The sequence below is a fragment of the Gallinula chloropus genome (genome assembly GCF_964237585.1).
Source record: "Gallinula chloropus genome assembly, chromosome: 17".
Taxonomy (NCBI): Eukaryota; Metazoa; Chordata; class Aves; order Gruiformes; family Rallidae; genus Gallinula; species Gallinula chloropus.
In genome coordinates this window covers 9227226-9253770 of record NC_140102.1, presented here as the reverse complement: position 1 = coordinate 9253770, position 26545 = coordinate 9227226, and the positions used below count along the sequence as shown (strand labels likewise).

Here is a 26545-nt window from a genome sequence, read left to right as displayed (position 1 = left end):
CAGCAGCGGCGGCGGGCGGCGGCGGGGGCTGCCCAGGGATTGTCTCGCTCGCTCCGCGGCAAGAAAGTTGGGCGGCGAGCGCGGCGGCGGCGGCGGCCCCCCCGCCGCGGTGTGCGGCGGCCGGAGCGGGGCCCCGGAGCGGCGCTGCCCCCGGGGAGGGGGCGCCGCGCCTGGATTATCCCGAGCTGGGTCGAGCCTCCTGGATCTGCCTCTCTCTTCCGCGCCGAGTGAATCCGAGGTGTCCTCGTCCTGATCCAGATAGATCCCCCCCTTCCTCTTCTTTTTTTTTCTAATTTTTTTTATTTTTTGTACCTCCCCTCCTCTTCCCGTTTCTGCTTTTTTGGGGGGTTGGGGGGGGGCGGGGGGGTGGAAATTTGTCAAGGTCATTCCGTGGATTTAATATTTTTTGTGTGTGTGTGTGTGCCGCTCGCCCCACCGCCACCCAGCCTTGCTCTGTGGATTATCATCGCCCTGGATCCGAGGGTCTGAACAGCAGGATTTTTGTTGTTGTTGTTGTTGTTGTTGATTTTTATTTTTTTAATAATAATAATTATTGTTAATTTTTTAAGGGCTTCGGGGTTTGGAGAGGGGAAGCGGTGAGTTGGAGGGGGGCGACTTTTCTCTTCACCCCCCCTCCCCGTGTCCCCCCCGCCCCCACACCCCCCCGCGCCCGGCCTTCTCCTTTTTTTTTTCCTAATAATTTTTTTTTTAATTATTTTTATCATTATTTTTAAACATTTTTGATTTGCTTCTTCTTCGGCAATGGATGGGAAAATCCGGCAGAGCCGGAGGTCGAGGTCGCAGCGGGACCGCGTGCGGCGGCGGGAGGCGGCGGCCCGCGACCCGCGGAACCAGAGCCCTTCCTCGGGCTCCGAGAAGGAGCCGAGCCCCGGCAAGGAGAACGGCGGCCAGAACTGCACCGCCCCGCGGGGCCCGCCGCCCGCCGCCCGCGCCGCCCGGCCCCCGCGCCGCCGCCGCCGCGAGTCCAGCTCCCAGGAAGAGGACCTGATCGATGGCTTCGCCATAGCCAGCTTCAACACCCTGGAAGCCCTGGAGGTAAGAGCCGAGGGGGGCCCGGGGGGCTCTTCCCTCCCGCGGAGCTGGGGCTGTGGGGAAGGGAGGGAGGGGGTTGTGGGGGGGGGGGGGGGGGGGGGGGGGGAACGGGAGGAAAAAGAAAACAAAACAAAAACAGCCAAAAAAAAAAAAAAATCGAAAAAGGAAGCGCGGCGCTTGGAGGCTGCTGAATTTTGCAAATGGCAATTAATGTGCATTAATCGTGGTGTCAGCCCGGAGGGATCTCGGGGCTGCGGTCAGGAGGGTGGCGAGCCAGCCCGGGTGCTCGCAGCCCCGCTGGCAACTTGCTGCACCCCCTCCCTTCCCCAACCTCCCCCACCTCCCACACCCCCCCCCCCCTTCTTCCTCCGGCTCCGGCTGGTGTTAACTATCACTTAGGGCAAGTCAAATGTTTGTTTGGGGTTTTAATTGGCTGGTGGAGGGCTGCAAAATATTCCTGGCTTGTTGGGATGGTCCAGTATCGTTGTGAATGGGGAGCTTAGCCCTCCCACCCTCCTTCCTCCCCCCCCCGCCCCCTTCCCCCGTTTCGAGGAGTTTGTGTTTGCATTGCCAAAATGTTACTTTATCTGTCTCCGGAGATTGTTAGCAAATGGCTAGTGTTTGACATTTTGTGGAAAAGAGATGTTTAAATGGATAATAATCCCTTGGTTGTAATTCCCATTTTTGAAGTAATTGAACAAATTCTTCATCTCTTGTTGACTGTACATATTTTTCTGGTGTTAATAGGCTGGCAAAAAATATTGCTTGTCTAACTTATTACAAACAATATTTGCTGAGCAAATACTGCCTGCCTTGTCTGAGCTTAGTTAAGCAGAGCAGGAAATTTAATATTTTCAGAGGGGCATTGACAAACCAAGACTTTGGCTTTTGATTTTTGTTTTGTTTGTGTACGAGGGGAAGAAGTGAGTTGTCAAGAGAAAGCACCTAACGAGTCGCTTGATGGGCATAATGACCTGAATTCCCAGTCAATAGGGGCAGCCCTGGTGCCTTTGCCCACTTTCTTCAATAGGCTGCGGTAAAAACGTGGGCGAAGTTTTGGGTGCTGTCCCTACTTGAGATTTCCTGTCACTAGTGTATCTATTAACCCATGTTACAGTAACGGAGGTTTCTCTGCAGGGTAATGAATAATAGCAGATTTGCCCTGGGATCTCTCAACATCTCTGGCTTGAGCTGTGAAATCCCATTTTGTTTGTGGGCTTCTCTTCTCCCCAGCCCACCCCTCCTGCCACGCAGGCCTCTGGACTCCTGTGGCATCATGGCTATGGGGAGCGTGTTGCTCACGCAAACAGCTTCTCCAAGTCCAAGAGAAGTCTCTGCAGAGGCATTAGCAGTGGCCTTGGCCATCTATATGGGTGTCAGGGTAATGAAACCTTGGCTTGAGGAGCCTGGGCTTCTGCTCGGGAGGGACTGTGAGCCCAGCAGTCCCTGAGCAGCACCATGTGTGGAGGTACCAGAGTGGTAAGATGACTTTTGTTAGCTTGCTGATGTCTATTCTTTGGCCTTTTGCAGCATCATTTGTGGGGTGTTGTCCTAACAGGAAAACCAACTACTTTGTCTACGCAGAACTGATAATGAGGGAGTGATGTGCTTTCGTGTGTCTCTAAAACAAATGCCATAGACCTGTCTGAGTCTCTTTTTTTTTTTTCCTCCTTTTTCTTTCTTGGGCATGCTCTAAGTCAAGTATGCATCAGCAGATAGGTCCAATTAAACCCCTGAGTCTCTACTGAGCTGTCAGTGAAGAAAGTAAAATTCATCTTCCTGCAGAAATTTTCTACCATGATGAGCACATTATCAGGAAATAGAATTCAAATGATAGTGCAGTCCCTCCAGGGCTGACGGGGAAAACTCCGGGCTTTTCAAATGGGATAAGCCTTGTTATCAAATCAACCAAACCGTAACCTTGATAACAGGGTGTGCGAGGAGAGAAGGTGACCTTAAACTTCTGCCACCCCGAAGTACATCTGTCTGTGGACACAAGCACTTATGGGGGGTTTTATTTAAAAAAAACATTATACTTGTGTCTACAAAACCATTCCCTTTTAAACTCTGACAACCTACTTCAGTACCAGCTGGAATTTGCCAGTGCATGAGAGAAACTGTGCACCTTGGCATCTTGGATGTAGTTGGCACCTGGGAGGGAACACTGTGAGCAGGATTCACCTGTTTCTTCCAGGGGCTGAGCTAGGAGGTAGGCTGCATTAATGGTTCTTGGCAAGCCCTGATGACAGTGTGCATTTTGTAAATCCCAGTAGCATTAAAAAGCAGAAAATACCCTACAGTGTGTGGATTTTTCTATGCAGTGCTGACTTTGACCGTGGGTGGTGTTGGGCAGATTTGATCCAGTGGCAAGGGAAGGGGATTGTTAAACCAAGACTACTTTAAAGCAAAGTGTGCCCATGTGCATGTCTGAAGTAGCAAGGTCGTCGTGTGTGGAGCAGAGCTGTGTTCTCTAGTGAACTTGACTGCAACAGGTTGTGTTCTTCTACTTTGGAGGAGACTCGATGTCTCTTTGTTTTTAAGAGTGCTTAAAATCTGCTGTGGTCATATTTTGAAAATAAGTAAGAATTGAAACCTCCTATGTTGGTGGAGGGGGCAGAAGGAATAAAAGCGAGTACACAGCCTAGGGACAGTACTGAACTAAGAAAGTCTGTGTTATTTAATTTCTAATCCTGAAAGGAGCTTTTGTTGCCTCTGTGGTAGTTGTGATCCTGTCTCGTGCTGTTCTTCTAGGTTGGTTTGTCACTTGATGTGACAGTGAGCTGTGATTATGTTTAGCAGGCTAGCTAAGCTTCGGGCTTCTCCTTGGAAATGAAATTTCTCAGTGGTTAGGCAGAACTTAATGGTAGAAACATTTGGGAGAGGTAAGGTGATTTTTCTTCTTTGTTTTTCTTTCATCTCAAAATACTGTGAATTCCCCTTCCTGCTGAAGAAAATTCTCACTGTTGGTGTTCCTGTGAGTAAAGGGTGCTTTACAGAGTGAGCACGTAAGTTCTTCATTCGTGCTGACCTGGTGGTATGAGCAGTTAAGGTTAATACTGAGGGATGGCTTTATGAAGTCTCCTTTAGCTCTTTGTGAAGTTTAAGCATTTTGGATTTTCGGTTTAACTCGTGTAACAATGTTTCCTTTGGCACTTGTCCTCTGAAAATACGGCACATTGTTTCTGTGATACTTGTGACTTGTAGATCCCCTGTCCTGCTGTCTTTCACGTAAAGACAGAGTTGATTATATGTATTTTTAAATTAGGGAATAAAGCAATCCCCTGGACAAACTGGCAGCAGTGTGTTTCTGCAGATAAGAAGTTAAAACCTCCCCTTTTCTTTCCTTCCACCGAATCTTCCTGTATAAATCCAGCTCCAACTCAGGTTACACGCAGCTGATGGGTACGTAGCAGTGGTTTGTTTTCCGTAATACTCAGCCAGCAAACACCTCTTTGGAGTTAACAACCTGGAAACTTAGTTTGCCCTGACCTGCTGGCTTGAGGTGGTCAGTGGGACAGGCAGCTACTGGAAAGCCCAGGAGGTGGTTCTGGGGGTCAGAAAAGCCAGTGGGCTGAGAAATGGGGGATTTCTCGCTGCCTTCCAAAATGAATGGTATGTATGTGAGCATGTGTGTATATTCATTATGTTCAGACGAAGCTGCTAATTATTCTTGAAGGTGATTGGTGAATCAGAGCGAGAGAATCTAAATGAGTGAGTCGGTAGTTGAGGGCTCTCTCTGATCATAGCTATTCCTTTCAAGTATGAAAAACAGCACTAAAAAGGGAACTTCATCAGAATGTTAATGAATGCGATCTTTGAGAGCAATTGTTCTCCCAAAGTAGTTGGAAAGACAAGGGGTTGTGTTTGCTTTTTGGCTGTTGTTTATCACTTTTATGAATTCCAGCAAAGCTTTGGAACGCTGGGCGGAAATTTTAACTTTCCTGGTGTGTGTGTGTGTGTGTTACGGGGTTTTTAGGAATGTTTAACCTATTTATAGAATCTTGCGGAGAATCCGCTCCCAGGCGTGCGTGGAGTGACGTGTAGTGCAGGAGTAGATCCCTGAGCTGAAAAGAGGCGGACCTTGACTTCATGCACGTCATGGTGAAGCCGTGATGCTGCCTGTAACAAGCTGAATTGGGGCCCAGCTGCATCTGGTCACAGACCCTAAGGAGATTAACGCTTTGCCCACTCTTACTTTTGTTTGTATCCGGAGGTCTGGCTGTGTGAAATCACAGTCCCTTCTCTGCTGTTTGCACTTGAGTGTAGCAGAGCTTAGAAAGCCTAATGGTGATAGTAGACTTCTGGACAGAATCCATAAGTTCTTCAGCTGTTATCGTGATAAGGCTGTTTTCACATGCGTGTTGTACACTGTGCTGTTACTGTTGCTCTGATCTCCCAGAGATAAGAAAACCAGTGTATTTAACTGCAGCTTCCTGTTCCAAAGGTTTTGTGCTAGTTCCACTGACCTAGCTATGTAGCTTTTCATTTATCGTCGTATCGCTGCATATGGACTTGGCAGCTTAGTTTTTTCCATAGCTAGTCTTATGTCTTGAAATTTAAGTGTTTTTCCCTTCTACTTAATTGTCAAATGAGGGTGTATCAAGTTAGTGTTTCTGATGGCCGGTTATTCCTTTGAAAAAGCACTTTTAACCTCAGGAAAGCTAACGATTTTCTGGATGGTGCTCTAAAGGCTCTAACAAGCCTTCGGGAAAACCAAAAGGCATTTAGTCTCCATTGATTTGTTCTCTTAGCTGTTGATTTTTTGTATCTTGTCCGAAGCAGGTACTTAAGGTAGTTTTATTGTGGTTAATGCAGAGCTGAAGCAGGGGGGCCTGAAGTATCTCCTCAGGTGGGCCAGGAACTGAGGGGAGCTGGGTTCCCTGCAAACCATGATAGGCTGGTGGGCAGTGATGGGGAAGGATCCAGCTCTTTTGGGGTTGGGGATCTGTGCTCATTGGTGAACCCTGCAAGAATCAACAGGCGTGTTGCGTGCAGGAGAGTGAGCCGCACAGCAGGCAATGCCTGCAGCCTAGGTCACAGCACCATTATTACTGCATCAGACATGGCTGTGGTGACATCACAGAAAGGACAGGGCTGGCTTACTTGCCCAAGTCTGTGAAGGCATTGAGACTGTGAGAACCCCAGTTGAGTTTGGGGTCACTCTCCTCCTTCCCTGAGGTCCCATAACACAAACTGACCCTGTCTGTTTGGGGGTTTTGAAAGACTTCTTAATATATATCTTATCTTTCCAAAATAGTTTCTTGTGCTGTAACTGCTCAGCTTTTTTTCAGCAGTCTGAAACCTGGGGTAAAACACGAGATGAAGCTTGCTGCAAGTTCAGGTGGACCAACCACCACACAGATATTCAGAAGACAAATTATAATTAAATAAAAAATAATGCATGTATCGTATTTAAGAACAGTAGGTACTCTGTATTGCACACCTAAGGTTTTTTTTATAGAAGGGTTATAATAAAATTAGCGTTCCACTTCACCCAAATAATGGATGATATTGGGTCCAAATTAATGTTAACTTGTAGTAGTGCATTTGGCTTCTTGCTCAGTAAGAGCTGAAAACTCTACCATCCTCTCAGCATGCTAACACCATGCACTTGTTGTCGTTTATCTCACTCAGTTCACAGAAGGAGACTTGACTTTCAGAATGTTGCTTTCTGGGTGAAGAAGAGAGCAGGGCAGGGCAAAATGAGCCTGGTGTATTTCACTTTGTTTCTTTGATAGATTCCGGCTTGCTCTGCAGAAGGGCTGATGTATCACACCAGTGTACCCTTGCAGAATTCACATAGTTACAGAGATGCAGTACCCAGGCTGCAGGCGGTTGCACTGATACAAAGGTTTTGGGGTGTGTAGTCTGGTTTTGTTGTGGGTTTGGTGTTGTTTTTCCCTTGGTATCTTCCTGTTCCCCTGCTTTCTGTTTCTTGGAGTGAGGTGTTGAACTATCCAGGCTGCGTCAGGCTTAACTAGACCTGGTGGGCTTTCCATGTGTAGAGATCCTAAACTGTGTGTCACCTCAGCTGGGGAAAGCGCTGCCAAAATGTCCTTCCTGCTTCAGCCCCTGTGGCAGCTGGTCTTCGTCCTGGTGACAGGTAGATCCTGTAGTTTGCCTGTGCTACTGCAGCAAGTGCTTGAGAGGGACCCGTGTCAGCAGGACTGAACTGTCCTGCCTGGTGCAGTATTTTTTTCAAATAAAACTTTGAAATACAGTATGGGGGACGTGCATCTTGGTATCAGTTGTGTGTGAACATCCAGCTGTAAGTGAGAACAATTTCCATTTCACTGCACTTTAATGCCTCCAGTTTATCACGGTAAAGGTATAAAAGAGTTTTATGTAGGTGAAGTGGCTCTTGCTATTTAAATATCCTCTGGCTCTGCTGTGTTCAGCACAATGGGCGCTGTGACCGCTCCGGCCACCCTCCTCACTTACAGAGCTGGAGCACTATTTTACCAGTCCTGTTCCATCTCCTTGAAAAATAGTGTTTCTTCTCCAAACCTGATGAGCTGTTAAGAATACTGCTCAGATGCTGAAAGGAGAATCACTCTTTGTGTTATTAATCCCAAATGCTTAATGTGGAAGAGAGGGTTAAGCAGCTTCTGAGGTGGCGAGGCAAAACCTGACTGGTTTAGTTGTTGGTCCAGTTCCTCTGGTGCGAGCAATTGTGAAAGCTGGGCAGGTACGAACTGCACCGGCTGCAGGGCTCTCCCACCCTGTCCCAGCCAGGCCAGCAGATGTGTCAAGCGCTAATGACAGGCAAATTGGGTGCATGTTGAATTTTTGTAGTTTAATTATTTTGTACTGAGTGTCTGGATCTGAAGTTCAGAAATACCTGGTTCAGAAATACATAGCGCAGCAGCAGCTATGTACAGTGCAGTGTTTGCATGATCCAGGATGAATGGAGAGTGTCTCCTTTGTAGCTCTGTCTTGCTTCAAGCCAAAAAGGGACTAAACTTCAACAAAAGTTGCATCTGCAAGGTCAGTGGTTGGCATGGATAAGGGGATTGAAGGGATCAAAATGATTTCCCTGCGCTACTGGCTGCAAAACATGGGCTTATGGCACCATTCCTGTCTCTCCCTTTGTGCTCAGAGCAAAGCTTTTTTAATCTTGTACTGGCTATCTATAGTTGTGCCACACAAACATGGCAATTTGAAGTCAAATGCTCTATTTTGGGGACAGCTGGGCACTGTCAGCAGGGCAGGGAAGTGATGCTTGGGTGGTTCTCCTCTGTCCAAAGCCTGCCTTGCTCTCTTCTGAGCAGGCTGTCGTAGAGGTGCTGGGGGGAAGGAAAATAAAGAAATGTGTATAAATATATATGGTACACTTGTGCTTGTAGTCCAAACATGAAGTTTATAGTGTTTGTGGCTGGATATCACTGCATTATCTTCTCCAACAGATGTTCTTTGTAGCTATGTAAAAATATGACTCTAAATCTTTGGATTTCCCCTCCCCCTCCCCCCCCCCCCCCCCCCCCCCCCAATTTTAAATATAGGTTGATTTATTTTGATGCTAGTGTATCCCTGATCTAGCCTGCACTTAGGGGATGCTTAGGTTAGAAGGAAGCCTGCTGCCTGAGTTGGGACACATGATAATTTAGGCTTCTTTCTGTTCAGCATGCTGTGGTGACGGACAAGGTCACTCCTTTAAACCCTCCTGTTGGGTACTGAGGCTGTAGTTTCTTTCCTGGTAGCTCTCAGTTGCAGAGAGGAGCTAAAACCCCGAAGAATTTTAAGGGAAGAAACATCTCGAACCCTACAATGGCATTGAGTGCATCAGCTCATAAATGTATTATTGCTGTTGATTTTTTTGGTGCCTCATAACTGTCTCTTGCACTGCTGTCAGAGGATGTGCAGCCTCTTTATTCCACTTAGCCTGAGCACATACTTGCACTCAGGGGGAGCGAGACTCAAGATAGGATGCAGCTAAGAGATGTTTATGGAATCAGTCAAACTTGATATAAAATAATTATGGTGTTTTGACAGCTTGTTAATAACCTGCAACCATTGGAAGAAATGGAATTATGGTGTTCTTGGTCCTTGATGGAACCTTGGCATTTCTTTCAGATTGTAAAATTAAAGAAAAAATGTGAAAGCCATTAAAATAGTTGGATGTGGTGCCTGGGAAAAATGATGGGCTGCTTAATTGAAAAAATGCTTCTTTCCGGTTGAAGTTCACTGCAGTTCAGTTCTGCCCATTTACCCCGTATTTGTAATGGAGAAGAGGGCTGATGCCCCAAAATCTGTCTGGGAGAGGGTTTTGGGTGTCACTCAGTTCCTCAGTTTGTCTGTGAATGAAGTGGAAGGAAATCCTAGCGAGCATTAGACATGAGAGAAAAGTCTTGTCACCTGTAATGACTGAAATCCCCTGAAGTGTTGCCAGCGTGTACTTTAGGAATCATATAATTATATGATTATTGAAAGAGACATAAAAGACCTCATGGCAAAACCTTAGAAAGGGGGAGGGAGGGAATCCGTATGCAAATGAAGATACACAGAATTTGCTGTCGCTCTTTTTTTTTTTCCTAGTTATTTTTCAGTCCAAAGCTCTGTAATTGCTTTTATGGGGATTACTTAATAAAACTGGGGCATGCAAAGGAGGGAGAAATTGTTTATGCTGTGTTACAGGGTTGGCTCACAGTCCTATGGATTTGGAGTAAAAATGGACGACTTCTTTTAAAAGAAGTTGGACAAAGTGGGTTTTCTCCTAATAGAAAATAGCTATTTGTTGTAACATTATCCTAGAATAAAAGTGTTCTGTGGTCTGGCGGTTAGCAGAGGGGTCCGGAAGTCAAGATAACGGGGTTTTCTTTCTGACTCCACCACAAGTTTCCTCTCTGAGCTCCAGGCAAGTCTTTTCACGGCTGTCTGCCTTGTGTTGGCTGCTGGTGCCATTGCTTGGGTACCTGATGGCAGCCTGGATTTGCTGCTCCAGGAGACTCATATTGTCCCTCTGACTCGAGGGAACTGTCCCTCAACCCCGGCAGGGCTTGTGCAGGAGGTGATGGAGACTCTCTGCTCAAAGCAGCTTGCACCTTCTGTGGTCAGGAGCCACAGCAGCGCTCCCTGTTTTATGTTGTTGGGGAGTGGGGATGTGCTTCTCTGTGGCTGTTTGCTCCCAGGGATGGGTTTTGCATGAGTGTGAGCACAGCATGCTCCTTGTGGCCACGTGCTGGGTGTTATAATGGGGGCTCTGTGTGTGCTGGTGTATTCTGGCCTCGTTTGTCACTTTGGTAGCCTGCAGCCAAAGTGGAGATCTTCCTGCGTGAACTTCTGCTGAGGTGTTTCCCTTCTGCCTCACCTCAGGTTCGTGTGTGGTGTGTGAGCGTCTTTCACGTGGGCTGTACCGACCAGTGCAATGCCCTGCTGGGTGTGCTGTCCTCTGGATACTGCTGCAAGCATCGTGTTAGTATGAGGTTTTCCAAGCTCTAGTTCTCTATCTCCTCTTAGAGTTACAACAGAGGCCATGACTTAGGGCTTCTGAGGTTCTCCTAGGCTTCATCAGTCCTTGCTGATGCTCTGGATTTATAATCTCGCTTAGAGGAGCACTCATTCGTGCATTTACAGGAAACTCCTGATGCAGCACAGACCTGTATCTCAAGAGGGGTTTGTTGTGAGATAGGCAAAACCCTTCTTTATTTCTCAGACTTAACTAAAGCCCTCAGTGCATTTGCAAAGATAGGAGACACCCCCCACCTCCCTGCCATACTGCTATTAGTGTCAAGTTTTGAAGTATTTTGCAAGATGTCTCCAGGAAAAGAAGAGTATTATTTACTCTGGTGTTCTACTTGGGAGCTAAATAGTACCAAGTTGTGATGGGAGTTTGCTAATGTGATTTTTAGCTGAAAACGACAATGGGTTTCTAACCAGATGGATTCTGTAAGTCTCCTGCTATCAGCTCATCCATCAAACTCTGCAGATGTCTGTACATTCATTATAATGTGCACATGGTGATGTTGATTACCCCAAACAAACTGATAACCCTGTTCAGGCCTGAGTAATGCTCTCTGAGCAGCGTCCTGTGTGTGTTTGTTGGTGAGGGGAGTAGTGGCTGGAGCGTTCTTGTTTGCAGGCTGGCCCTGCAGGTACCTGATGGGAGTTTGGAGCTGAGCGAGTTCCTTGGATCCTTTCCATTGCCATGGAGATGGCTGCATCTGCGGGGTCCATGTAACTTGTGTAGAGAGAACCATTTTGGGATGACTTTGATACAGGCACTGACATCTCTGATCCTGTTTGTATCAGGAGAAGGGTTAATGAGACAGAAATGGGCTGCACATGGTCTGTAACTTGATTTCATACAGCTCATGACATTTCTTCCACATCACTGGATGACACTAAGTCACATCAAGTATGTGACTTAGAAATTAAAATTTTATCTGCTTCTAGGCAAAAGTGCTTGCAGGGCTCCACCAGAAAGAGGTTCCTATGCTTGTTCTGAAGTCATCTGTGCAAGTTTTAGGCTTTTTGCAAGAAAACATGATCTTTTCAGCAGCTGTTGGGTAGGAGGTTGTCTAGAACCTTGTGGTAACATCAAACCTAATTCCTGCAGTTAGAAAATCATCTTGTGTTTTGGCAGGGGTGGGACATGCCATTTCTGAAACAAAGGTTATAAACTACTGTAAGGAAGAAGGGGGGGAGCTATGTAAACTAAACTCAGCTCCCAGGTGATGCTTCAGATGAACAACTATATGTAGGTTTGTTTTTAAAAGAATTATTTCTTAAGTTTGCCTTATTTTAAAAGCAAACTGTTTACACAAGCTGTTTCCAGACAAAGTATCTTTGTTTTCTTAGCTTCAGCAATGTTGTCCTGAGAAATCCATTGGTGGGTGGGTTCTGAGCGTATAGCCTGCTTTTCTTCCACCCATGAGGAGCTCAGCGCTGTTGTCGCTGGGTTTATGAAGCTCCTGGTCTCTATGCATGTCTTGCTCTTGTGCTGCAGCTCTGAGGCAAGCTGTGCTACTGGATTTTAAACTCTTGAAATAATTTCTCTTGATTCAATCTGTTGTGTTGCTTGGGCGAGGCAGACGTGTGTGGGGTGCCGGGGGCGGGTGTTGAAGCCTGCTTGTGGGTCAGGAGCCAGGTCTTTGCTGCTTCCCTGGTCGGTGCTGCCTGGTCAAAATACACCCGTGGATTTCCTTTGCTGCTGCCAACACGAATGCTGCAGACAATCCAGGGTCAGGCTTGTCACGGTCGGGTTGCTGTGTTTCTGCCTGAAGGTCAGCTCGCTGCGACTCACTAAATAGCTGTTTGCTGATGGGCTGCGGTTTGCACTCCTACCCCGCGTCTGGCCGCCTATCTTCAGGGTGGTGCTTGGCGTGAAGATACGTGGCTCACACAGGGTGTGTTTTGCAAAACTTCTCTAGCTGTGTTTGTGAGGTCGGTACAACCTGTAAGGATATTGCTTTGACCTCGGAAAGGACAGAATGTAAACCGCTGTGTTTATATCTGCGCTCAGTACAATGTGCTATTCATCCAAAATCAGATTATTTGGTTTATTTTATGGTTTGTGTGTATTGGCAGAGAGATTGGTCCTTTCTTTTTAACTCTTATTAGCCACTGGGCAGATTTTTACCTCCATGTGCTGTACCAGCAGGATGGGGAGACAGCCCTTTTGTGCATGGTGGTGTTGGGAAGCGAGCAGGAAGCACCCAGTTACAGTGAAACGGGTAAACCCGCACCCAGTTACAGTGAAGCAGGTAAACCCACACCCTGCCTCTCTCAAACTTGGGCCCAACTGATCCAGCTTTCAGGAAGTGTCAGATCCAGGCTGAATGGAGACATGTAATTCTGATTTTCTGCCAGCTGTCAGTGGGTGAATTTTCAATGCTTTAGTGTGCTTACCTGGCCAAAAGGAGCAAGAACTGGGGGGGTGGAAGTAGGCTTTTGTCTTAAGCAACAGATGAATTAATTTTCTTTCACACCTCTCCTTTTGTGGATGTGTGAGTTAAAATTCCCATTCCCTGTTTATAAATGTTTAGCAGATGAAGTCACTGGTGTTTTTCCTAGTATTACCTTTGCAAGTTTCAGAACATAAGCAAAATGTGATTCTTCACTAGGTCTCTGCTGAATACTGTAGAAATAATGAGCCTGTGCCTAAAGCGTAAACCTGACACACAAACCATGCCAGCAAGAACACAGACCTGGGGGAACAAAAATATCAAGCGTAGCATCCTTGGGTATTTTTCAGGGTTGGGAAGGGATTAATCATGGTGTAAGATGACCCTTTCCAATGGCAGGGAGCAGAATGTCAGCGTGGGGTCTCCCTGTGATGCTCTGGGAACAGCCTGCTTCTGGAAGTGCGAAGGCACAGGGGGTGGGATCGGGTGGCTTTGGGGCTTCATGGCGATCAAGCCTTTCCAGAAAGCGTATCTGCTGGTGTCTATTCCCGATGCTGGTGAAAGGAACACACATAGGCTGGAGGTTTCCCGACGCGTGAATCGACATCCCGTTGCTTGTGCTTCCCAGGCAGCTGCCAAGCTGCAGACATTCACATGTCTTTTTCTGGGGGCTGCAGATACCTTTCAAGAAGGTCAGAGCTTGGGTTGCAGCTGCGTTAGGAGGTAAAGCCTTTGCAGTGACGTGCAGAATATTTGAAAAATTTTTTTAGACTTTCTAGCTCTTGTGATTTTATGGCATCAAGCTTTAAAGCTGAATGAGCTTTAAATATCATCTGTGTTTAACAGCATTTAATCTTTCCGGTTTGCTTAGAACAAAGAAATAGTTTTGTGTTCTTTTCAGACCGTGGTCATGGAAATGGTTTGTTTCTATTTTTAAATAATAATTTGGGTGCCTACTTCCTTAGTGCTACTACTCCTTGTAATGTTGAAAGTTCATCCTTTGCCCCTACTCTTCTTAATGTAGGTTTTTTTCTAAACAGCATCTAAAAGTGTGTGTCTAAAAGACCTAATTAGTGTTGATATTTCATTATCTGGGCTTTTTAAAATAGGACACCTGGGTATCAGCACTGCATGGGAAGAAAATGGAGCCTCTACCCAAAGTGAATGCATGTAATTTTAATTGGGGGTGGGGGAAGAAACAACCCTAAAACTTCAGACTGAATTATTCGTTGGTGTGATGCTCGTCCTGTGTTCTGTGTGCCCTGTGGTGAGTAGGGGGAAATGGTATTTAATTAGTGCTGAAGTAACGCCGTACTGAGCTGTATGGTTTCAGAAAAATCTGCCTAGGCAAACACATCCAGGCTGGGGTGGATATCTGTTTGGTCGATATTATTTTAAGTCTGATAAAGCATTGTTCACACCTTCTTGGAGTGTGGTACGGGAATAAACTGGAAACCCAATCTCCTTAGCACTGCGTGTCGCACAGACAGGCCGTGCTCCGATACAGGGATTTATTTCATGCATGGCGGCCTAGACACGAAACAAATGTGTAGAAAGGGGAATTATGTAAAATTGAAAGTGACAATTATGCAAACACTGCAGTTGAAGTAAATTCTTCTTTTTTTCCATGTGCTCGGCTTCAGAGCTAGCGAGCAGCGTGTTGGGGTTTTTGGTCTGTGTGTTTGTATCTGTCATATCTCTCATCTCAGCTGTTTCTTGTTTCATTTCTTTTCTCCTTTTTTTTTCCTTTTCTTTTCAGTTTGACCTTATTTTCCCTTTTGTTCCATGGAGTCATTCAATCTTTGTACTGTGGGGTTTGTTTACCTTGCCAGAGAAAACATTAGCACCCTTCCATCTAGGAGCCCAGGGCTGCCATCCACCAGCACCCTGTCCTTTGCTCCATACCTGGGAACGTGGTGACTGATGGGGTCCAAATCCCTTTATTAAAATCTTTTTTTTCTTCCTTTCTTCCTTTCTTTTTTTTTTTTTTTTTTTTTAAAAGGGAGGGGAAGCTGGTGAGGGAAGAAACGAGCTGTGAAAATAGCTCTGTATTTAGCCAGACACCCTTTTGCTAAGCTAAACGACTTGATCTTCCACACTGCTTGCTGATTCCCACGCTTGCAGAAATACAGAGAGGGAGCTGGGGCTGTGACCACTTAAATCTGATATAAGTACGTGTTTTTGCTGAAGGGATGGTCCTTTCTGGCCCTGGCTGCTTGTCCCCATTACCTTCCTCGTGCCAGCACTAGCATTTATGCTGCCAGGAAAACTAATGCCCTGGTTCTGTTATCTGGCTCGCTGCACAGCCATGCAAATGCCCTTCTGGCACGGGGGAGGCAGGACCCAGGGGAGGGGGGATGCTGAGCAGATGTATATTGATTAAAGAAACACTGCAAATATGGCCCAAGCCTTTGTAGCAGGATTATAGCTACACATTCTTTCTGTGTTTTAGGTCATTTTCTGAGTCGGGAGTCCACTGTAATGGTTGGCATAAAATGATGGTGGTGCTGGAATGACAGTGGTGTTGGTCAAGCTTGGGAAGTTGGGATGATGTTGTCATTTACTGGGTAGAGAGGAGTGGTTAAGGGTAGAAGGGATTGCTCCTAAAGAGAAAACTTCACTTGCAGTTTAATTGCTCTGAAAACCCGCTTTCTGCCTTGCTTTCACTGATTGGTTTCAATGTGACAGGGAGAAAGGAGAGACAAGCTTTTGTTTGTGCTTGGTCAGGTTCTTGGAGTGGGTTGAGGTATCTGACCCTCCCGATGGCAGGCAGCTAGGAGTAAGCTCAGTCTGTAAATGGCATTTGTAGCTCAGTTCACACAAGAATTTCTTCTTTTTGTCTTTCTGTTCTCTTTTTCTCCTCCTGTCTTTCAATACTGTATCCTGTGCCTGCATGGTAGAGAGGAGAAGCCTGTATTGGATGCAGCCCTTCCCATCAGTGTCATTTTCCCTGCTGTAATCCCACGTAGGGATTGAAGCAAGTGTTGGGAGGATAAGATCAGTGTTTGAGCCCAGTTAAACTCTGGCTGTGCTGCAGAAAATGGTTTCAGCGGAGGCTGGATGTGTAGTGGGGGTGAGAAAATTGTACATAAATTGTACAAATTTCAAAATAAAAGGCATTTAATTGCATTGAAGGAGGGGGAGGGACCCTCTTGTGTGCACATCAGAGACTACAGTGAGCATGAGTAACCTCTGTGGCACAGTAGTCATTGACCTTGTCAAATCATGCCATTGGAGGTCATATGTGGTGAAGTGGGTTGCCACAGGGGATTAGCACATCTGGGCAGAGGGGTTTTACATCTGAGCGTGTGTGCCAAATCCCATCTCCAACAGCACATACAGATTCATCAGAAAACACAAGGAAAAAGATGGGAAGGCATCTGCCAGACATGCACAGGAGAAATCTGTGCAGCCAGGGGATTTTTTGACCCCAGTTGCAGGAGAAGGAGCAGTTGGTTACACCTTGGAGTCCCAGCTCCAATGAGAAGATGGATGTGAAATGTAACTGTAAGAAACCTGGAAGTTTCCCTTGGTAGCCTTGTACTTAAGTAGTCTTGGATATAGGTCTGGTTTTTTGCCTCAGTTTCCCCTAGAGTTTCACATGTCAGATGCTCTTTTCCATTCTGCCTTCACCTGTTAGTTTGGCATGAGCAGGTACAGCTTTGTACAGGTGGGAGGCTGATTTGCTTATGTACTTTTTAAGGTCAAGCGTTTGTGTTTTGGGCTAAAAATACAAATAGAGGATTATTTTCTGTCACCAATCTCAGAAGATAAGAAATGACAGTGGTATATGGACTCCTGTGTAGGATTTAATGTCACTAATCTAGACACTAAGTGTTCTTGGGCCCGTTTCACAGGTGGGAATGCCTGAAGCACAAGGGAAGCAAACAGCCACTAGCAACTGATCCATTTGCTCTGTGCCTAGAAGGGAGAAGATTCAAGGCTTCAACTTTTTTATTGAAGTATTTAATAGAAAGTTTGCTGGTGTGATATCCTTGAAGTCTAAAGGTTTGTGTGTGAGGTTTTATACAGACGTGTTCTGCTTTGCTTCCTATATTCTTGTACAAATCTACCTCAGTTGATTGACTTTCATACCCAGCGAAGAGGCCATTAAAAGAAAGTTATTGATACCTCTAGCAGGGATGTAGCTGGTATCTTAGTAGGTAAAAGTGGTGTTACAGTTGAAGCGAGCTATTCTGTCTTTGCCAGTAAGGGAAATCATTTGTCACTGATTTCCACTGCCTCCTGGATAATGGCAGAAACGACTTTGCTCCTTGCCTTAGCTCTGAGAACCTTCAATGAAGCTGGTTGTAGTTACTGAAAGACTAAGTGGCGTTGAGTTTCTGTACTTGTGCTAAATTTTTGTTAGGCAGAAACATGAGAGTTCTGCAAAGTTGTGATTTTTGGACAGTGCTGTTTGACACAATGCTGAAGGTCTGATTTTGAGGCTACTCTAGGAGAGAGTACCTGTTCTGATGACAAGTGGCGTTGATGACAACACAGCAGAGCTGCAACCCGTGCTGGGTGTTTCAGTGCTGGTGGCTTCTAAGGCTCCTTCAGACGGGGGACAATTCCCTACGCAGGTCCTTTTAAGACTGCTGGGGAAAGGTGTGTTTTGTAGTCCCCTTTAGAAGCTGTCCCTTCCTGCTGGGGACTGTGGAGCACAGAAGGAAGTCTGGACCTGTTGCAGCCAGGGTGGAGCTCTGGATGGATCCTGGGTTGTCCTGCTTCCCGCTTCGTTGCAGTACTTACTGTACCATACTGCATTCGAAATACTAGGTTGGACTTGGAGAATTAAGTGGTGCAATTATGAAGCGGAGGAAAAAACACTTATGTGGTGGCTGTGATAGATTAGTCATTTTGTACCTCCAAATAGCCAATTATTCCTCTGACTGGCTTTTATCTGACCAATTTGCATGTGCAGTCATGGTAACTGGTTTGCAGATTAGGTGCAGAATTTCACGTGGATCTGATGTCGCGTTTTGGTCTCGTATGCTTGGTGCTCCCTGGAAGGAAAAAGCACGGATGAGGGTTTCTCTGTAACCGATTACCATTAGCTGCTTTGTATTTTTTTGCTCTCAAAGCCTTTTCACACTCAAAGGAAACAAGATGGCTCACTTTTATTGTAGTCTTTTCTTTCTTTCCTTTTTTTTTTTTTTTCCTTTTAAATATCTGACAGGATGATGTAAAATGGTCCCGGCTCTGAGAAGCTGCAGCACAGATTTCATTTGTATTGGCGTTCTCGGCTGCGTAGTTTGAGAACACATTGTTCAGGGGCTGGGAACTTGCTGGAGCTGCAATGTATTTCAGAAGAGATATGAAAGGGGGGGGGAAAAAGAAAGAGCTGGAGGAAAGAAGGAAAAATAAACTGAAGCAGCATGGAGTGACCAAGGGTGAAATCCTGGCTTGCTTGAAGCCGGTGTCAAAACTCTCAGCCTTTGCAGGTGCCAAGTTTCCATGTCTGCCCTCTGATTTTGATCTTAACTGCACCGGTGTGCTGAAAATTAACAAATGGTAATAGATTTAATATTGTACGCCCAGAGAGTTAAGTGAAATCTTAATTTGAAGAATATTAATTATTCAGGTAGCTGAATTCTGTGAGTAGGTTAAATGTAAGCTCTGTTTCTGTTGGAGACTTGTGTCAATTTAGCGTGCTGTGGACTTCGTAGAATCTCTGATATGAAAAGTCTTTGAAGTGGAGAAATGGTCTAAAATATTTGCCAACAGCCAGGTAGCTTTCTTAAAAGCTTCATTTGCTTCAAATAAGTGAACCTTTTTCTTTAAAAACAAGCAAACAAAACCAGTTTGCAAGTGCAAGAATAACAAGATACTTTCTCAAAGCCTTTTTTTTTTCCCCTTCATGTGGGCTCCAGCAACTCAGCTGTAGTTACCTTGGTCTCCAGTGCTGCTAAAGACAAATTAAGCTAATAAAACAGTATCTCGCAACATCATAGCAAATAAATTAGCTCATCTGTATGCAAGTTTCTGGCTATGCCAAATTTAAACTGCTTAAGCATTTCCGCTTTTGATGAGAGGTAGAGGCTTTATAAATGTCATCTTTTCAAGGGCCTGTGAAACACTGCCTTGTCAGACATTTGGTAGTCTTCTGCTGGATTTATGGAATAAAGATTGTAGCTTGAAATATTTTAAGGAAAAAATACTTACTTTCTTGTGATATCTTTGTCTTAAACTGGTGGATTCCAAGGAGGTGGTTGTATGTACCTCCCTCCATGTGCTCTTATCCAGCTGGAAGAGCTGAAGGAGTTTTTTGTTTTCCGTCATATACCAGCTAAAATGAAGTGCACGGCCATGCATGTCTGTGCATGAGCATGTGTTTTCTCTCTCCTGTGTACTTGAAAATAGTTGGACTTGTCTTGGATTCCTTGTGAACTCCTGTTTGTTCCTTTGCCTGTTCTTTTGGGCTGACCTCTGATGGTACTGCAGCTTTTCTTTGAATGGAGAAACCCCTGGTTGTGCCTCAGACCTACTGTTCAAGCCAGTGCAGGTGCACATATACTTTGCTTAGGTTCTCGGAGCTGTTTAAACTTGTGAGGCTTTTCATGTCTTGCCTGTTGAACATCAGTGGGTAAGTTCTCTTAAATTTAATCTTGGTGAGTATTTTCTGTGCAGTAGTTGCTCAAGAGCACAGCTTGGGCACAGGGGAGGCAGGCTGGGCTGGAAAAATCAGAGTTGAAAATTGGGGCACGTCGCTTTTTCCCCTGTATAGATAAGTTATTTAATATCTGTCCCTCTGTTTCTTCTGTGATAGAGGGATAACTTATCTCACAGCACTTCTACTGCTTAGTAGTTGTAAACCCTGCATGCGGGATCTTTTTGATAGGGAGTGCATTAAGATTAAAGTACAGTGTTTTGTTCTGAAGAGTTTGAGGATGAAATTTATAGGAAACTGTAAGCTGTGTGTTTGTTTATGATAAAATTGGGAGATGAAGTATAAAGGAACAGACATGGGTACTGGCCGTGTAAACTTGCAGCTTTACATTACAAACAGGCTCTTGTTTGTGGTGATAAAGGCAAGAAATCCAGTGTATTCTACTAGCCTACAAATAGCTATGTGGGGTAGAGCTTCTAACTCCTAACTCCATAAAAATGAGCTTTTTTTCTTGTTCTCAAATCAGTCTCTCAGCTGTTCATGTTAAAATTGTCTTTTCTCCACCTGCTTAGTAACTGAATTTTTGGTCTTGTCGCAGTAAAAAGCATCTTTGGCTGCTGAACATCCTTCGGCTGTCGCTGTTCTCTCCTCCCCCACCTTCTTCTATATTATGTTGGAAATTCTTTCCACCCCCCATCCTTCAGTTGGATCAGCTGGGAAGCCCAGACCTCGGCATAGGAAGGCAATAGGTTGCTCTGATGATCGTATCTTCCCCACTCCCTGTTCCTGGCCTCTCCTGGGTTCTGTACACGCGTGTGAGTTCACGCTGCCCAAGCGTACGTAGCTCGGGCATGGCTCGCCGGTGCGGCCGGGCTGCGGAAGGAAGGATGTGAGAGAGCTTGCAGAGCTGCCCAGAGCAGATCCCTTCCCGAGCATGCTGCCCTTGGGATTTCTGCCTCACATCTTCCGGAGGGCTGCCAACTGCAGTAGAAATCCTGATCTACACGGACAGGGGGTTACCTCCCACTGCCTTTCCCCCCCCCCCCACCCCAAGCCTTTCTGTGTACTGTGTAAATACTGGAGGGATGGGATGAGGTTTGTGTGGATGCTGATGAATTTTTCTAGGGGAAAACTGCCTTGGTGGCCTTGTGGTATGATTTTATAACCGGTAGCTGAAGATGTATTTTCAGTGGATCCACTGTCTTAAAGCTTTTTGGTGACAAGATTCAAAATTGATTTTTAATCTTCCATGAGGGGAAAGACGAAAACCTGAAAGACCGATTCTCCTTCAGGCCGTATGTGTGGATATGTTTGGATGTGTATCTGTAGGTTGTTCTTTGTTCCTGGCCCCTTCCACAAACACAGCTCATCATTTTGTTATGCCATTAATTGTTCCCGTGTGTTTTTGAGCTGGAAAATCTCAAAGGCTTTTCATACCCACTTAGGGGACTTGTGGAGTAATACCAGGCTTCTGGGGACAGGTGTCCTGGAAAGCTTTTCAGTGGTGGATCCAGACTTAAAAGAAAACAAAACTGAAACCAAACAACCCCCTGAAACCACCCAACCCCAAAACCCACATGTGCTTTGTAAGGTGTGTAGTCAGAATATGAGCAGTCTGCTTCCCCAGAACTCAGTGGTGCACCGTTTAACCTGTGTTGGGGGTTGAATGTGTGTGTGAGAGATTGTGCTAGTGCAAGCCTCAGATCTTGGGAAACACAAAAGCAAATTACAGTTTAGGCAGCCATGTGAAAGGCTGCTTTAAAAAGAGCAGAGGGTGATATTACTGGGGTCATAGCTGGAATAACCAGGGGAGCTGTGCATGGAGGTGCTGTAATTGCTGCCAGGACTAGTCTGAGTCACTCTGAAGTTCTTGTACTTAAAAACAAAACAAAAAAACCCAACTATATTATACACATAGTATGGTATTTACGTGTTTGCATCGAACCAGTGTGAGTCAGGGCTGGGGCACTAGATCATTGTTAAAGAGGGAATCTTGCAACGTCAGAGGAACAGCAGGGAACAACCTTCCTTTGGGGTTTCATTCCTATTATTTTGCTGATACCTTGTTAATAAACCCTGACAAAGAGCGGCTGAGTGCCAAGCTGGAGAGGAGCAGGCAGTGGTGGCTGGTGTGCAGGTCCGTGTGTGTGGTGTATACGTGCTCTGTATTGTTACTGGCCATTTTATTCATCCTCTGCGTGTTGTCGAATTCTCCATCTCTCTCTGCTTTCCATGTACATCATAGATGGGGAAATTGCAGGGAGAGTTGCACAAAGCTGCCTTTCTTGTCATTTCTGCTTAAATCTCACGTGACAGTTGGACAGAAACTGTTTTCACTGCTTGAAGTGAGGGGGAGGTGAAATGGGTGGTGGATTTTAAAAGAAAACGATATACACGTATTTTTCCACATGCAGGCGGCCTGTGTTGTGTGGTGTGGGCAAGGAAGCGCCTCATTATGCAATCTGTGTCGGATCTATAGTGGAGAGAACTCGATTTCCTCCTGGGTACAGATTTATGCCCCCTTGTCAAGTGAGTTTAGATACCCCTGTGAGTTTTATAAGCTGCTTTTGATGGAGGAGATTGATCCTGCCTTTCCTTTCCGACTGGGGGCTGATGGGTGAGCTGGCTGTAGTGGGAACAAGGGGTGTATTTTACCTTTTTATGTCTTTATTTTTTTTTTCTCCTTATTTGTCTTCCTCCTCCTTTTTGGGAAAAGGATGCTCCTCCTTGGGATGCTGAAGGGGGTGTTCTGAGGCATATTAATTGCTTGTGACACCACTCCAGGCTGTCTCCAGAGTTGACCAGCCAGGGCCAGTCATCACCCCTTCAGCATGGCTGGGCTGAGCTGTTCACTCCCATGAGAACTGGAAAAACCACGGTTTAACTGACTGGGATTTGGGGCTTGAATGCAGGAGCTGCAGTCTTGCCTCCTCTGCACCGGGACCCCTCCTTGGCTGGGCGCAGGGATGGGGCAGCTGGGCAGAGCCTTGCCATCACGGTGTGTCGGTAACGCCATCGAGCCGTGCCCTGGTCTGGGGTTTGCAGCTGCTTGGTGCAGATTAGCAAACTGCAGGAAATGGCAGTGCTTCCTCTGTCTGCTGCTGCCTCCCTGCTCCTCTCTCACCCTCCCCAGGGTGGGAGGTGTGAGCTGTGCTGCTGGGGGTGAGGTGGCTGGGTTCAGTGAGTGGATATGCCACAGCCAAAGCCGAAGCTGAAGGAGTGAATATTAGGAGGACAGTGCTAACCATGGTTGTTCCCCCCACCCATCACCTCCTTCACCCTGAGGTTGTTGGCTTGCGGGAGATCTGGCTCATGCCTTGTTCTTGTTGGGCGTTGCTCCCACTGCCAGGGAGTGGGATGGAGATGAAGGAGCCTGAATAAAACGTGCAGGCTGCAGTCTCAAAGCAGAAGTGGAGCTGTACCCCCTGTGCTTGAGCTCAGAGGAAGCTCCTGGCCAGCCTTCCCTTGCAGCCATGCAGTGTCTGAAGAGGAAGGGGTTGCTGGGCTGTTGGTCCTCTACCTGCTATCCCTTGGGTATGGCTGAAGGCAGCATGTCTGTCTTCCGTGTGTGGTTAGTGTTATGTTTAAGTTGGTTGTCCTGATTTTTCGGAAGTGTGACCATGAAAAGTCAGGGGGAGATGGGGCATTGTGAGGGCAAGCTGGGGGCACAGGTGTGGACTTGGTAGCTGGGGACACACAGGTCTGGCCCTCCTGTTGCTGGTGCCGTGGCTGTAAAGGAATTAAACCTTGGGTTCTGTTTGAAAATCGTACGCTCTTCAGAACAGCAGCTAGGACTGGGGTGCTGTACTGTATTGGGGGAAAGAGAGCAGCAGCTGGCATGGAGGTTTCACAGCAGGCTGTCTTGTGTGATGCTGTATGGTCTGTAAGTAATTAAAACAATCATTCCATGTTCATCTAGATATCCACGTCCCTGGGCTTTGGGCAAGTTCAGGTCTAAAGCTGAGTTTTTGGTCTGTTGCGGGATCTTATTTTCTCTTTTGTTTGTGATGTTTCTTGTTGCCTCAGCCCTTCCCTGGCTGCTGGGCTCGTTCCATGGCTCCGCTCCCTCTGAGGGGTGTGGAGGTGCCTGGGAGGCAGCTGGGCCGCAGCTTACGAAACGAGCTTTGGCTGAGCAGGGACCCTGGCTCTGCGCAAAGGCTGCAAAGTGGGTAACATCACACCAGGCTGGCATTCGTGTCCACTGGGTTCAACAGGATGTGCAGTGTATGGCTGGCTGTCGGGAACAGGCGGGAGAATGAGCCCTGTTGTTTGCCAGGGATAATGTCTGCACAAGGTGAAAGCCAGCCAGAGACTGGACACAACAGCATTGCACATGCGATGTGCGGGGCCCTCCGGACAGCCGGCGCTTCTGTCCACCTGTTCATCTTCTGGTGTGGTCCTCTTCCTTCTGGGTGGGGGTCAGACACACTTTGGTAAGCCTGGGTCTGTTCGGTTGAGTCGGCAGCTCTGGCTGTGTAAATATCTGATAGGATTTAGCTCTGGCTAAATATCTAATGCGATATTTAATGGGAAGGATGGATGATTGGTTTTGGCTTGGTTTATTTTAAGTTGCTGTCATGCATGCACAGAGAAAATAACTTACAGGAGGAGAAAGAACAAAGGTCATCTTGCACACACACCAGAGAAGCACGGCAAAAGTACACTGAAGTTGCACCAGTTTTTTTTTCTTTACTGCTGTGGCTTTATTGGACTGGAGAGGAAATGGGAACCTGAGGGAGGTATATTGGAGAGATGACCTTGGGGAGTCCAAGGGAAAAATAATTGTCCAACAGCTTGTAGTTGCTTATTAAAAGCTGTCACTTTCCTACCCTTCTCTTTTTACCTTTCTCCTGTTGTTTTTTGCATCAGTCTAGTGTATATGTATATATTTTACTTTTTCCATTTTTTCTTTCTCTGGCTTATTTGCTCATTGTAAGTGTGTGGCGTTTGCCTGTTCTCCCTCCATCCCCTTCTCTCAGATAATTTAAACCCTCCTTAGCCAGGAAGGAGCACTGAGCAGTGCAGACAGACACCCGGGTGAGCGAGCAGCAGAGTGGGATGTGTGTGTTGCTGCATGTTTTGAAAAATGATTTTTCCCCAAAGGATTGAGCTCTCAAATCCGAATTTGGCAATCCCCCTAAATTGGACTCAGTTTTCTCTGGGAACTATAAAACCAGCAAATTTTCAAAACCTTTTGCTAATGGCTTACTGAGTGAAGATCAATAGAGATGCCGAGAGGAGCCAGGCCGGGAGAAAGAACATATAATGCAAACTGCCTGATTAATTTGCTCTAGAGAATAAAAGCCTTCAGAGATGAGAACAGGGTATAAAATAAGCAGCTATAGACTTCCTATTCACTGAGTAGAAAATGTTAACTTCTACAGACCAGTAAAAGGTTTCCAGCATTGGTTTTGTAGTGACATAATAATATATTTAGTGTAAGAGGGAACAGGGTCTGGACAAAGCCTCTGCCTGCTCCAAAGACACCTGAAACCACCTTTACCTTCACCTGCGTGTCAGGCAGGCACTGTGGTGATGCTCTGTCTTCAAAACTGGAGTATGTATCTGCTTCCAATCCTCAGCCTACCTTTATGATTTCTGGTGTCAGTGCAGGAGTTCAAATGGTCCTCACTGTAAACATCAAGAAGGAGCTATTCTCTCCTCTTACTGGCAGTTTCAGTCTGGATTGTAAATGACTGTTTCTTCCAGAGAACTAGAGAGTCATCTCTGCTCTGAGTCATGTTTCACCACCTTTCTTGGGCAACTGCCTCTGGGATGGAGCATGTCATGGGTGAACGCCTGGCTCCTGAAGTTGAAGATGGTGGTGAACAGAAAAGCCATTAAAGCATGTGCACACTTCTCCAATTCAGAGGACTGCATCCTTTCCAAGCCAGGTGACTGATGTGCTCCTGGTGTTATTTCAGTGTTGTTGGATTTTCTTGATGGCTCAGGTTATAGACGAGTCAGTTCTGCAAAATGCAAGAACTTCAGAGGGTCTGTTTTCTTGCATGCTCCTCTCTGGCCATGATGCCCATGCTCACAGCATTGCTGGTGAATGAGGGAAATCAAGAATTTTCCGAAACAGATTTTGGCCAAGAGACTGGTGTTCATGTTTTCCCTCTGCTTAGAAAGGTTTCTTAATCACTGGTGTCCACAATTTATAATTCATGTCCTGGTGGTACTTCTCCAGCAGCAAAGGAGTGTATTTAGTGGTTGAGTAGACCCTGGAGTGATTACCTGGGCTTTCTGCAGGACTGTGTTTCTACTGAGAATAAAAAATGTTATCCTAAAATCTTGTTTTCATGTTTGTTCTCAAGCTACTTAACATGCATGGTTTATTTTTGGAGAAAACAATGTCAGCCAGATTTGTGCTAATTGTTGGCAACAGTATGTTAGCCCCTCAAATGCTGACAGGGAGACAATGTTTGGTGATTGCAGCCATGCAAAGCTAAAAATGACTTTAATTAAACAATCATGAAGTATACTTTGCAATGTAGGAGTTGAACAGTGGGGTTTTTGGTTTGGAGTTTTATTTATGTAGGTTTTTTTCACTCAGCTGATTGCAGGTGTTGTGTGACAAATTGGATCTCGTTTGTGTTCTGCCTTTAATTCTTATTCCTGAATATAGGAAAAAACCAAAAGCTATCATCTCTGAATTGGTGACAAGTTCCTCTCTTCATTCTTCATCCCTCTTTGCTAGCATTGTAGTTAGTCTGTACTTTAATTGCATTTATTTCTGGGTTTTGTTTGGTTTATTGCTTGGTTTGGGGGTTCTTTTGTTGGGGTGGGTTTTTTGGTTATGTGTTTGGGTTTGTTTTTTCCTGCAGTAGGGTGCTTTGTTGGTGTTCCCTGTCCTAGCTTTCCTGTGGGCCAGTTTGTGGAACTGCCACTTCAAACTGCCTGTCCTCTGTTGGGTCTGGGGGGATGCCTGCAGGTATGTGGCCTCCAGCTACAGGAGCCTCAGTCAGTCCTGAGACTTGGTGTTTTGTTGTTTGGTTTTTGTTTTGGGTTGGGTTTTTTTTTCTTGCTTGTGTGAGGG

At 46.0% G+C, this 26545-nt stretch overlaps 1 protein-coding gene across 1 annotated transcript in view; it reads left to right on the top strand.

The window, feature by feature from the left end:
- The first annotated feature begins 428 nt into the window (after positions 1–428).
- FBRSL1 (fibrosin like 1) overlaps positions 429–26545 on the top strand; it is a 534150-nt gene continuing 508033 nt past the window's right edge. The window contains exon 1 of the mRNA XM_084272242.1: positions 429–1056. Coding sequence (XP_084128368.1) covers positions 763–1056 — 294 coding nt within the window. The 5' untranslated portion in view covers positions 429–762. The remainder of the gene's footprint in view (positions 1057–26545) is intronic.